Source organism: Sturnus vulgaris, chromosome 1 (assembly GCF_052056855.1).
Source record: "Sturnus vulgaris isolate bStuVul1 chromosome 1, bStuVul1.hap1, whole genome shotgun sequence".
In the NCBI taxonomy this organism is placed as follows: Eukaryota; Metazoa; Chordata; class Aves; order Passeriformes; family Sturnidae; genus Sturnus; species Sturnus vulgaris.
This window is the reverse complement of record NC_142243.1, coordinates 104,172,576-104,186,882: the sequence shown is the minus strand read 5'-3', so window position 1 is coordinate 104,186,882 and position 14,307 is coordinate 104,172,576. Positions and strand designations below refer to the sequence as shown.

The window sequence follows — 14,307 nt, the reverse complement described above, 5'->3', positions numbered from 1 at the left end:
AACAGAGTCTCTTACCCTGCAGAGGTAAAGCTGGCCTGCTCCCAAATAAATTCTTACACCAATTCAGAACTGCAAAAAGCAAGCCAGTATTTTTTGCACACATTTTAGTAACTTGACCCACATTCCTATAAATATAAAAAGCAACTTTTATTAAAAAGAATAAATTCTCTTTATAAATACAATCATTACTGTATACACAATCCCCTTCAATACAATACACACATCGTGGTGTTCAAAATCAGTGGCATTTATATAAAATACTATCTTAGTTTTTAATTGAATAATTTTTCACCCACATACATTATTTTGCAGTGCTAAAAAGGTATGAATAATTTGGGGATTCTTCAAAGGACAGAGCGGTATTTACAAGCAAACATGATCCAAACAGCACACGCAGATTCGGGGTATGTAAACACTCGTACACGAACTGCAAGTCGCACTTGGTCTCCCCTACAACAGATTATTTCTTCACAAAAAGGAGACCTACATGACAAAAAGAAACACAGGAGTAACAGACAATCCTAAGACATTGTTAAAACTTTTAATTACATTGTGCAAGTTTTTAAAAGTGTGACTAGCATTTAAGTACCAATGAGTATCTTGAGTCTGTCATTACAAATAATAATACTGCTCTATAGTGCAAGGGCTATCGCCTTGCAGGAAAATTACACAATTGCTCATCGTTTTTAACAAGTGCAGAGAAATTAAATTAACTCCACGTTCTTCAATTTAATACATAAGAAGTCTATCACCACTGAACCACCAATGTAACCTAAAAGCTCTGTACCCCATGATCCATTACACATAGCACACAACTCTTCCTCCAGCTCTAACCTAAGGAAATTAATTTTCTCTAAAATTCATTATTAAAAAATGAGTTGCAATTAGCAATTGAGGATTACTATTTAGTTTTAACATGTATCTGCATCTTTACACTTAGACTTACCGAAGACATGTGGCAAATGCTCTCCTGGCATTTCTGTGCACAAAATGGATGGGAAACCCTTTGAAGGTGTGACCATCAGGTACCGCTCTCCTTACGGAATCCTGAAACTCTTCATTTCCTGCAGTAACACCTGTTGTGCGTTCAAGCTCATAGGCTGCTAATGCTGGTGATAGCAGATAGGAGAGATGGTCATCCCAAACAGTAGAAAGGCCAAGATCCTGGGAGCCAAGTCACAGAACAATGGTAACTGTGCAGGAGGTACATCAGGATATGCCTAAACTTGCCTACTGCATAGATTCAAATAAATACAAGAATCTTTATGTTGGTAATTAATGGCAGTGAACTCATGAAGCAGTAAGATTTATGTATTCACTCACACACCAACTGGGAGAAGCAAACACCACTACCAGAAGTGGCACCACAAGTATCAAACCTTGATCAAGGAATGAAGTTAAACTATTAGACTGAAACATTAGGCCAGGAGAGTTGAAACCAGATGTTTCAGCTACACTATCTCTGCATGAAATGTAAGAAGATATGCATAAATACACAGCAAAAATATGGAAAAGATCAACTAAGATTCACCTGACATTTTTTTAAATGTCTCATGGAAAACCCTTTGAGAAAAAATGAGGCACAACAGCTCCTCAAAACACAAAGGCACCTTCTTTCTACCACCCATCTTCCCATCACATTCATGCACCTTTCTCCTACCATCCCAAAAGCAAAGAAGCAGAAAAATCTGCCATGTATGTATTCAACACTGCATAGGACTCATACTCTGAGAATTACTTTGCCACCCCAAAGGCTGAGCATCGTGTGGAGAGATTAAAAACAGAAACATTCAAAAAACCTCATTAAAAACAGACATAAGCTAACAAGGACTTAAAATATCATTGCCTTCATGTCCAGGATAGGAAGTATCACGTCTACCTTGTAAAAATCCTGGTAAAGGACAAAATTAACTTCTAAAAATATATCTGATTTTGTAAAGCAGTCAGAATAAGATCACAAAAGTTGAAAACCTGCTTTTATTTAGGAACATTTGTGCTGGACTGGCAAAGCCCACTAACAACCAGATTTCATCTCCCTGGTGCTTTTAAAGACCCCTCACATGGGTGGTCTGCAGGTGCCAATCAGCTGAAGATCAGACATAGAATGAGGTGCAAAGGCAGGGTGGGGGGAAGAGCCCACACATGAGGCTACAGATCACCACTGCAAATAAAAGTATGATGTCTAAACTGACTCGTTACAGTCTTCCCAAACATTTTTTCAGTTGATTCACTTTTCCCATGTCACATTTCTGTAAAAGCTGATGGAACACACATTGCAAAGATACAAGTATGTGAACTAACAAATGGCTATCCAAAACAAGTATACAATTAACACATGAACCTCTATTACCATGACAGATCACTGCCAATCTTCCTCACCTTTCTGTGTTCAGAGACCAATATCCTCAGCTGCACTTCTATCTCGTTGCTCGTTACAGCAGCATCTATTGTAGAAGCACACAGAGGAGGAAAAGGGGGAACCGAAGATGTTGCTCCAGGGGGACATACAGATTTTATTGCTTCTCCACTCATGGGTTTCCATTTAGATTCATCATGCAGGTCAAACACACACAGCTCCACGGCATCAGAGGGCTGACAATTTCCAAAGAACTTTTGATGGTTGAAGACACAACCTACTGTGCGATATGGATACAGCGGCTTGGGCTGTTCAACTAGGGGAGGGTCATCAGGGTTGATAGGTCTGTGGACGTACCTAGTCAAAAAGATTCAATTTCTTATTAATACAACTTGTTTCAAGGCAAGGTAAAAATATTTAGATGGGACAGATATAGACATTTTTCCCTTAAAAATACAAGCCAAGTTTGTCATCAATTTATCCCCCCAAAATGGCATTCATTTGTTTACAGAAATGTAATTGTCCACACTTTGGAGGCATAATATACTATCAGATAATACATCATTTTTAGTCTTTAAATCTAGAAAAATAAGCTTCTTAATCAAGCAGTTAAACTCTGCAACTATAAGAACATGCTCATACAGTTTCCCTGCTATTCATCACATTTGGAGAAATACACCTGCAAATGCTAATCACAGGACACACAAACAGTGGCAAAACAGAAGTGCTTGTTTTGAACACTGGAAAGAACATGTTCCCAAAGCTTAGTACTCCAAAAAACTACATATGCCCTTCTCAAATTACTCAAGTCAAGAGAAAATCTCAGAGAACTTAGAGAGATTTCTGCAGGGAGGGAAAAAAGTAATGCAACACTGATTTCGCTGATGAATTCAAGCAAAAAATACGGGTTCCTAAACAATCATGTCAGATTTCATCTCCTTTACAAATGATGGCAGCGATAGCATCGATGGCAATCAGCTGCCATGAGACACAAAACAGCTACCATACAGTAACAAAGACACTGATACATTATAAACTGATTAAATACTTCTTCTCACGCTGAATCAGTTATTTTCCAAGCAAAAGCAGTAGACAGAAAAAAGATTCAAAGACAAATATCATCTGGATTACATGACAGGGTATAAAGATTTTTAAAAACCCACAACCGCAAAAATATCCTACACAAGCCTCAGTATATATTGTTCTGTTTTCTTATATTCTTTTTACTCACCTATGTCCTGTTAAGCTCTCCCAAAAAGTAATTGTTCCATCAGACCCACAAGTCATTACCCAAGTATGGGGGACTCCTTTTGCTTTTGTTCCAACACACACAAAGGCTTCCAATCCAAACCCAAGAAGAAGACTGCACAGAAGGTTAGCATGGTCTTCACAATCACCCTAGACAATAAATACTAATGAGCTGTTTTGAGTATTAGGCATGGATAAAACCTTAAAGAAAGAAAATAGTGGTATTTCTCAAGCCACCATTTAACAAGTCATGTTTCTCTCCTATTTATCTAAAGCATGCATCAAAAGTCAGGATTTTACCATTTAAACTAGACAAGTTTTAGTTTTCTGTAATAGAATAAATGAATTAAAAATGCATGTTCTAATGATAGACTGTTGATATTGTTTGTTCAAGTACAGTGTATGATTAACACTGGGAAACGTGATTATAAAGATATCTCCAAATAACCCAGAATCTATTGACCTGCAACAACAAAACCAATGTTCTAATTAAATGTAAAAATATATATAAAGCAAACACCTGAAGCAAGACTAGAAATTATGCAGTATTTTCACACAGTTAGGAGATTTTTCACTTAATAAAATGTAATTCTATTGGTATTTCACTTTCTTGAATGTTCTGTCAAACTTCAGAAACTAGACAAAGATAAAACAAGGTCTCCCACAGATCTAACTCTAAAACAGCTGGGAATCATGTGCAGCTGATTTTTCCTTCAGTCAGAAAAACATTTATCTCATACACACATTACTACCACTGATAATTCACAGAAAACAATTTCCAAATGCAATGTCTAATATCCTTTGTCTCTTGAATTCTTTATAAATGTGAACTGTAAAGTAAGAACAAAAATTGCTTAAACAATGAAGGCTTCATAACACAAAGTACCGTATTCAGAAGCAGAACAGTAAGGCTCTTTAATCAAATAATTATTCAGAATGTTGAAAATGTAAAATTCTGAGATCTTGGATGTATCAAGACAACACAATCTTGCCCTACTACAGCATAAAAGGGAAATCCGCAGAAAAGTAGGCTTAAACGAGTTCATAGTGAACCTGTGTGATTTTAACAACACTACACCACTTTCCATAAGAAAAATAATGATTTAGCTGGTGTCTCAGGGGCTAAATTCAGTAATTTTCCATACAGCTTTCCACTTCTGACTTGAAGGAATACCTTTCTCTGTGCCTCCAAACACAGGGTCCTCAAGGTCCTTACTGTCACCTACATCTGAAACCCAGTGGGTAGCCAGAGCTGCCTTTATAGAGCACCTGTGCATCATCTGATATTCAGACACAACAGCCAATGCCTGTTCTATGTGGTCTTGGAGGCAGATCTAAAATCTGGGATACAGCTTCTGCTGCCCTGAACACGTCTTTTAAGTGCAAACACACCAGTATTTTCGAAGGCACAAGTATCTCCATGGCAATGAAAAGCCCTGACCACTCCAAAGATGTATCAGAAGTGATCACTGTTACTTCTGCTCATAAAACAGAAGAGCTATAAACCAGAACCAGTTACAATTTATTTTGCTTATTACAGTCATACGATACGAATGTCAGACTACCAAGAACTAAGCTGAAACATCCCGTGAAAATTCCTGTCTTGCAAAAACGGAACATAAAAACTTCAGCCCCTCTACTGAGAAAAAAAAACAAACCCAAAAACAACAACAAAACCAAAACAAAACAACAAAAAAAGAAGACACACAAAAAAACCAAACCCCCCAAAAAACGACAAAAAACCCCCCACCAAACCAGCAAAAGAGACAAGAGACTAAAGAGACTTTTTCTACTCTTCCTGGATTAGTTAAGAATTTTAACTAGTGTACTGCACAGTAGCAGGAATTCATTGGATGGTAATATGTGTTCTTAGAAAAACAACAGACGAGAAGCAATTTCAGTGTCAGAGATGAACTGACGAATGGACCACATCCACAGTAGTAAAGGAATCCTGCTCCAAAGCCTTCTAGTTTACTAGTTAGCACCTGTTTCTCTTTAAAAACACCTCAAGTATAACCATAACAGAACCTTCCAAATGTGATTTTAATGCACGTACTTGCAGCCAGCTTTAAAACTCCCGACTGCGGTTAGTACAGGACAACCGCCCCGCAGCAGTGCCACACGAGGGGCACTGTCACGCACCTTGTTCCTGCACACGAAGGCGAGCAGGGTGCACCACTGCTCCTGCTTGCCGCCGCCGCCGCCGATGAGCGCGGCTCTCTCGTGGCCCAGGACGCTGACGAAGCGCGCTGCCTGCCGCGGCGTGTCCAGCAGCCGCCCCGCCCGCAGAGGTCTCACGTACGAACACACCGGCCGGTTCACACCGTTCTCGTCCTGCACATGACAAAAAACGTTATTGGCCAGCAGCGCAAGTGTCCCAAAACGTTAATCTTAACTTACTCTTTTCTCCTCTGGGATGTATCCTCCCTGGAATAAGCATCACTCAGAAACAGTAAGACACGAAAATATCCCCAGAATTAGAACACAAGACCATTGAGACAACTCATTCAGAGACATCAGAGATTTCATTCTGGCTCTGTCACTCACAGGGCATTCTGGACTAAATGTCTTAACACCAGGAACAGCACAGGCTGCAATTAATTTTCTCAAACGGGTGAGGAACTGTTCATGCTCTACTCACTTTCAATTTCCACATTACCATCAAGTATAAAAACAAGCTAGAACAAAAACTTACACACCAAATTCCACAACGATCCCAAAAAAAACCTTCCCCGCAAAGCACTAAACATTCAGCAACTGATTAACTGATTCTAGAGTTTAAAACGTGTCTATTTGCTTCTGAATTTGAATACTCTACCTCTTTTCATAACAGCAAGTAATAAAAATTACTCAAAATGAAGTAACTAGATCTAGTAACCAGATCTAAATTAAGCAATAACATTAATCTTTTCTAAGTTCTTATAAAAATGAAGAAATAAGATGACTTTAAAAAAGGTCTGTTTTATTACACGCTGCAGGCAAATACTATGATTATCATCTTTTAAAACTATTTCAAGAAGCATAGAAGTCTTCAGTTCCTCACTGGGCTAAACTGGGACTTTTATGCTCATATATTTTTAAAAGGGATCAAAGCCTTTTAGATCTCTGTAGCTTCAGGAAATTATGGTCTCATATTTTTACTGTAGTCACATATTGTCCCATTTAAGGTTTTGTCATGCTTTTTCAGCAAGCTGGTGGGAAAAAGAAGCAGCATTTATTTGAGGCTGACTGAAATCCTGTTGAACACTTTCACAGCTTGAAAGCAATTTTTAAAAAACCCACAGGCAGGACTTATTTTTTTAATATTGTCTCATATATATAATGCCTGTTTCTGCATTACTCATCTGAAACTTGATGGTAACTAAACTATCTAACTAATCTAATAAGCTCATTTCTGTTCCCAGAAAGTTTTATTAAGATTTTCTATGGCAAATGGGAGACTCAAGATAAGCTCTATATAGGTACTAATCTAGCAGGGGCCTAGATCCTATCCTATTTAATTATAGACTTGTTTCTCTTTATACCCTGCCCTGAAACCCTTAAGCCTTTGTATTGGGTCTATTTGGAAAGGAGTTTGTTTTCTTCACAGCAGCCCTCATAGTGCTGTATTTTAGATTTGTGACCAAAACAGAGGTGTGAGCACCCCAGTGTTTTAGCTACTGCTGGGCAGGGCTTCTGTAGTATCACACTGCCTCTGCTTCTCATTATGCTACCACACAGTTGTAGGTTCAGGGTGGACAAAAATCTGGAAGGGGACACAGCCAGGACAGCCGACCTGATCTGACCAAAGGGATATTCCATGCCATATAGTGTCATGCTCAGCAATAAAAACAGTGGAGGTGGGGAACACCCACCCTAAACTTGCCCCTGCTTGGAGACTATCAAGGCATATGTCTGCTCTGGGAGGGGGTGAGTGGCTGTCTTTGCATCACTGTTTTCCCATTCTTCTTTGCTTTCTTTCTTTCATTTATTAAAACACCTTTATCTCAACCCCTGAACTTTTCCTTACTTTTGCCCTTTTTATTGTTGCTACCATCCCACTGATGTGGGGTGACAGGGTGGAGGCTCAGCTACTAGCTGGGATTTGGAAGTTCACATCACTCCTGCACACTCAGGGCACAGCCAGAAAGGAAGTTGTTGCCTCACCAAAGAGGAGGCACAGATCGCTCCAGGACACTGCTTTAAGATAAGAAGTTACTGTGGAAGGAAAATTGCCACTATGCAGGGTAAATTCATAGCATTAAAAATGCAAGGGTCATACCATTCCTTTTACTGAGGAACAGTTACTGAGGAGCAACTGATACAGCAATTTATCAGACTCCATTAATTGTGACTGTAGTTGTTGCGTGGCATAAACCAGAGAGACTGTATTGCAGACCACACAGAGTTCAAGTATTTTGAGGATGTGTTCTAAGAAATCTAGGAAGTCTATTTTTTGCAACTGCTTTATCTGGTACAAAATTTATCTGAAATAGTTTGTACAGATCACCTAGGTCTCTGCCATTTCTGAGTATTCACGGACAAGACTAAGCAGGTTTTTTCACCTGGTTCATCAGAGGTAGCCAGAGCAACTCTCCTGTCTGCATCGTTCTATTAAGCTTCAGTAGACAAACAGAAGTTCAGTCAGTCCTTACAAATTAAATTTTTTGCACAATACATCACATCACATAACCACATTATAAATCTATACAGATTTCACATACACATAAAGTTCAAAATAAAATGAAAAGGTAACTTGAAGAAAGGATTAGTCTATTTGTAGAACTGACGAACCTGTGCAAAGATCTTTACCAGCCTTGTGTTGTGGGTAGGCCTGATCTGCAGGTATTCTCTCCACCACTGCTTCGCATACACAAGAAATAAACGCTCTCTTTCTGCTGTTTTCTGACGTTCCAAAGTGAACTGTAGGTAGGAAAAACAAAACCAATACTACACATACTAATTCCAAACAGGAGAAAATGCCATAATCAGTAAGTATATTACCACCACATCCTGGCATATGTAAAATAAAGCTTAACATTTTAAATGTGTCATGCAAATCCATAGTATTTTTAAATGGAAATCCAATTAAGAAAAACTTCAAGTTGTATTTCTTGTTTGTAGATTGATATATTAAGCTTCACTGAAGTACTGTTCATTTTAATAATGAATTTCTGCACAGAAGGATTGCTCAGATTTTAATGTGCAGAAGAACATCTGCATGCACCTTCAGGCATTTACTGGCTTTCCAAGCAGAACAGTTAACTTGAAATTACTGTTTCACATGGGAAAGAGCAAGAAAACATATATACTATCTGAAGAAAATTAGATGTATCTTTCTTTTTTCTTCAGAGGTTGTGATACAAGTAATTAGAAAAACCTATGACAGTAATATTTTGAGTAATGTTCAGACTAGACAACGTAGTTTAAAAAAAGTAATTATATTAAAATTTAAAAGAAAAAAAGAGACGTATTAAACATTCAAAAACCCCACAGTCCTCAACATCTACAATTCTATACTGAGTTTCACCCCCACCAACAAAAAAATAAGTTAGCCCTCCCAGAAAATACTTACTTGAGTATTAATTATTTCTGAAGAAAGTGTCTTATTAAGCTGCGGATACATTTCCAGTCTGATGTTTAAAACACCAACAGAAACCTTTGATTCCGTACCTTTGAAATAAAATAAATTTTCATCAGTTCTCTCATATTCAATTTGCTTAGACTATTTTAGCCAGGCAGGGACAAAATATTAAAATATTTATGTTAGCCTTATACAATCCAAAAAGTAACTAAACTTTTTTAAACATAGGCAAAGTAAGAATCTCTATTTAAATTTAAACTCAAATGAGGCTGTAAGAAAGCATTATATGATGAAAAGAAGCACATAATTATACAAGGCCCTATTTGCAGCCAGTATGGGGACATATGAGATGAATTCTAAAATGATATTGTAGAAATGTCTAGATGGACATCTAAAATCAAGTCAGAGAATCACACACTGTAAATGTGCCTACTCCTACTGATTATACAAGTAGCTCAAATTTAAATAGCTGGAAATTAGTGAAGTTCATCTTCTCCCAGGACACAGCTAATTATGAAGGACCCTGGCTGTCATACAAAGAGATTAATAAACTTTAAAAAACTTCCCAAAACAACAAACAAACTAACAGCAACGCCCTCAACTTAATGTCGTTGTCTAATGCTGAAAATGTTAAATTACATAAACGACAATAAGCAATTACAAAACAGATTACAGATGGGTCCATAAGCAATACAAGCAATGGAAGCCTTGCATAATAGTTTATCTGTTTATCTGAGATGGCAGCATCCTTTGATGTTCTTGACGCATTTTGTACAATGACAGGATTTGGAAAAGGAGAAAAAGCACCGGATTTATTGGATTGATACTTTATTACTTGGAAAAAAAAAGCTAATGAGAATTAAATTTAACTTGGTCCATCACCCATTCGAGAATTAAACTCAACTTATTTGCTATGCATTTCCAAGTCATTATAGAAAATTAAAATCAAGAGTGGCTTGGGTTGGATGTGATCTTAGAGATCACCTAGTTCAAATTCCCCTGCCAGGAGCAGGGACAGCTGCCACAAAATCACATTGCTCAGAGTTCCATCCAACCTCACCTTGAACACTTCTCAGGATGTGGTATCCACAGCTTCTCTGGGAAACCTGTTCCAGTGCCTCATCACCTTCATAGGAAAGAATTTCTTCCTAATATCCAATCTAAATCTACTCTCATTCAGTTTGAATCCATCCCCCCTTGTCCTGTCATTACTCATTCTTGTAAAAAGTCTTGTAGGAAGTCATGAGAGACCTAGTCTTTATTCACTAAATCATATCCTAAAAATTTGGGTAGTAACTCCTGAGGGTGGACTGGGGACAAGTGATACACAAAAATACACATGTGTACTAACTGCTAAGCACCTAAACCAAACCATTCAGAAAACACTTTTCCAGCTACTGGGATAAATGGGAGCAGAGCAGAGATCCCTTTCTCCAGCAATTGTTAGTTCGCTATGAAAAGCACACAAGCTGGATTTTACTCCCCCATGCACTGAGCAGATATATTCCTGGAGATGAACTACTGGACTTTTGTTTGGTTGGTTTTATTCTGATAACTTAACCAGATTTTGCAGATAATCAACAGTGGGAATTCCCAGACATAAGGACCATTTTTACATGAGATCTGGAATACTCATTTTTAGCAGCTTGGTAACAGAAATATCTGACCATTAAGTCTTCTAGGCATTTTCTAAGGATACTTTACAGTTACTTCTGAATTGAAGAAAAAAATTAACTAGATGAAAAATAGTGCTTTAAGCTTGTAAGTAAGCACAGTACCCAATATTTTAAGTTATCATAACATGCTTATTTTTTATCCTTACCTACACCCAGGAGTTCCACAGCAACATTTGTTATGCCGTTCTCTGCAGCCAAGACAGATCTCCACTCCAAGAAATAGGATGCTACCAGTGTGGTCTCACCAAAGGTGTCTGTCTTGATCAGAACCATGTGCACTGGGTCAGAGATAGATAACATAGTGGTTGCATCCACCATCTTACTTCCATCACCTGCCATTATTAAACCAAAATAAGACAGTAAGAATATGATCATCCCAAGTTCTCCTCAGAACTTTAAAACAGTATGCAACAAAATGCAATGTATTTAGTAAGTATGAAGAAAGATCTTGAGTCCAGAAGTGTAAGCAATGATCCCATCTCTAAAACCATACTCATTTTAGGACAGAGCTACAGAAAGATTACAGAGAAGATAAAATTATTTTTGTAGTTGAGTACTGGGATACAACTAGTTCAGATACACAAAAATTAAAATGGAATTAACATTTAAGAATGTATAAAGTTGGTAAATTCAATGTTATTTTAGAGAGAAAAAGAAAGAAAAGAGCAAGAGCAGAGAAAGATCTACAAGTGGCATAACCCAGTTATGTAATCAGTCTCCTCAGGAAAACGTGACAAAAACCAGGAAAGAAATCCACTAAAAAATATCAAACATATTTCACAAAAACTCTTACGTCAGAAAATATACCAACAGCATCAGCTTCAAACCCACAATATTCCTTACCTAGGCTATCCTTGTGTATTTCAAGTAGAAATCCATCTTGAAAATCTGGCTCACAGGCACAGGGTACAGGTTTGGAACGGAAGCGCTGGTTTCGAAAATGTAAACACAGAGTGAAGGTAGAACAGATCTGGCCAGGCAGAGGCTCTGGTTCCTGTAGATGGTCCAGAAAAGCTTTTCCACCCAAAACCTGAAGGTAAAGATACCTCCGTGTTGGGTCAATGTTAGCTGTAAAGTGTAGCAATAAAAATGAAGAGACTACAAACAGATCTTAGAAAGCTTAATTTGTTAAATATCATTTAACTAACAGGAGACTAGCAAAAAAAGAAACTTCTTTGAAACACGTGCTTACGAGAAAGTAATTTTAAAATATATGGAAGTTATCTTAGTGTAAAGTAAATGAAATAATAATAGTAAATCATATTTAATGCAACACTGATTGATACATGAGTTTACTCCCTGTGGATAAGCACAGGAAACATCCACCTATATGCCTTTTTGTATATCTTTCATACTGGATTACTAATTCGGAGTGCAAAAATCACAGACTTCAAATTCGTTTCAAAACTATGATCCAAACATTTAAATAAACAAGAAACATACTTTTTTTCAAAACTGGTGGTTCTCTGTCAACAAAATGTGCTGATGGTTTTGGAGCCAAAGTCCTCTCCGTTTCGTTCACATCCTGGAATTAAAATTAAGATTTTTTAAGGAGTCAAGGGATGCAACAGTGCTCTTACCAGAGTCTTCTAAAAATTAAAGAATCCTCCATTTCACGTGAATGCCACTCTTTAGGTATGCTCCCTTCTAAAATGGAATAAATATTTTCAGTGCAGTATTACCACCAAACCAATTGCAGCATATGCACTAATCTTCTCTGCTCCCATAATGTCTCAAATCAGTAACGCCCTCACAAACCTCCAGAAGCAGCATAGTTTCATCACTTGGTCAAAACACCACATCAGTAAGAGGAACAAGCAGAAATACTTCTTCTCTTCAAAAGCTACTTACGGTTACAAATTTAAGTTCCTTCATAACATCATCAATGATTCCCCGCTGTCTTAGGGCTTTTATCAGATCTTCTGTGGACAGCTGCTGATGCTCAGGTGCCAGCTCTTCTCGTATAGTCTCAGCAAGAACTTCTCGTATCCTCCCATGGACATCCATCTGAAAGAAAATTCACTGTGTGTTATAAACACCAGCTCTCTCTATGGCAGCAGTTATAACTTACCAATTAAGTCTGTAACGCTAAGAGTGTTTACTCAGGAAAACAGCAATAACTACACCGAAATATTGATCCTTTCAGAACTAATCAAATGAGCCACCATCTTACAAAAGCAGCTTTCCCAGTAAAAAAAAGTTATAAGCATAGGCGTTTTCACTGCTCTTTTACAGCAACCCATCTTGAACTTCCCTCCTCACAAAAAGGTCTGCAAATCCATCAATTATGGTCACTGCTCTAATTTCTCGTTTCCCTCAAAATTCAAGCTTAATATAATACTTCCTTATTTTTTAAGGGAAAAAATACACTTTTATACAGGTAAGGCACAAAAGTAGCAGATCTCCACTGCAAACTTTTCCTACACTCAAAAGGAAGTCTGAGAATGTCTGCCTATCACCCGAGCTGTGAAAGCAGACGGCTTTATAGAGCTGAGTCTCACACTTAAAGGATGATAAGGACACAGCCATCGGGACCTGAAATAGAATCACAGAACGACCTTGCTGGAAAACACCTTAAAGATATCTCATTCCAAAGCCCCGGCCATGGGCTGGGACACTTCCCACTAGAACAGGTCACTAAGAGCTCCACACAGCCTGGCCTTGAAAACTTCCAGGGATGGGACATCCACAACTTCTCTGGGCAAACTGTTCCAGTCCCTCAGTACGCATCACAGTGAAAAATTCTTCCTGATATCTACCCTAAACCTGCTCTCTTTCAGTTTGAATCCATCTCCCCTTGTCCTGTCACTACATGCTCTGGTAAAAAGTCTGTCTCCTTTCAGAAGGCAGGCTCCCTTCAGGTACTGGAAGGCTGCTATAAAGTCTCCACTGAGCCGTCTCTTCTCCAGGCTGCACAATCCTGGTTCTCCCGTTCGAGCCTTTCCTCGAAGCAGAGGTGCTGCCTCCCTCTAATCATCTTGCTGGCCTCCTCTGGACTCGCTCCAAGAACCCCGTTCTCCTGTGTGACAGGCAGGAATATTCACCATGGCGCTAACAAGCCATACAGGAGTTACAGCATCCTTACTTATTTCCCCGTCAGTTCAAGACGCTCGCTCAAAAAAGCAACAAGAAAACGACAAAGCGGCGCCTGGAAAACACCTGCAAGTTGGGAAAACAAAGCTGGGCGCCAGAGCGGGCGCGCTCGCCGCCACCGCCTCAGCGGGCGCTGCCGCCACCAGCGGCGGGGTGACACCGGCACGGGGGCCGGCACGGCCCCATGAGGGCCAGGGGAAGTCTCTCCAGCGCCGGGCCGGGCGCCAGTCCCACCTTGAGCAGCTGTTGGTGGATGATCTGCTTCAGCTCCGAGGCTTTCTCCGGCGGCAGCGACATGGCGGAGCCGGCCGGGAACGGGCCCCAACCGCCTGGCAGCGAGCGCGGGCAGCGCCGGCACCGCCCCCTGGCGG

The 14,307-nt window shown here is 39.1% G+C and overlaps 1 protein-coding gene across 1 annotated transcript; it reads right to left on the bottom strand.

Annotated features, from left to right (window-relative positions):
* Nucleotides 1-126: 126 nt before the first annotated feature.
* Nucleotides 127-14,307, bottom strand: CEP76 (centrosomal protein 76). Its single transcript, XM_014870863.2, has 12 exons — nucleotides 14,171-14,307; nucleotides 12,695-12,850; nucleotides 12,287-12,368; nucleotides 11,687-11,911; nucleotides 10,990-11,175; nucleotides 9,159-9,256; nucleotides 8,378-8,506; nucleotides 5,747-5,938; nucleotides 3,588-3,754; nucleotides 2,380-2,713; nucleotides 947-1,164; nucleotides 127-483 (listed from the first exon to the last, which is right to left on the bottom strand). The coding sequence occupies exons 1-12, from the start codon at nucleotides 14,231-14,233 to the stop codon at nucleotides 345-347; spliced, it is 1,989 nt and encodes a 662-aa protein (XP_014726349.2). The 5' UTR covers nucleotides 14,234-14,307; the 3' UTR covers nucleotides 127-344.

Coding starts and splice junctions, on each gene's coding strand:
- CEP76 (XM_014870863.2), bottom strand. CDS start 14,233: ATGTCGCTGCCGCCGGAGAAAGCCTCGGAGCTGAAGCAGATCATCCAC. Junction 12,851..14,170: donor TCCACCAACAGCTGCTCAAG/GTGGGACTGGCG, acceptor ATTTTCTTTCAG/ATGGATGTCCATGGGAGGAT. Junction 1,165..2,379: donor TGGTCTCTGAACACAGAAAG/GTGAGGAAGATT, acceptor CTTGGCTCCCAG/GATCTTGGCCTTTCTACTGT.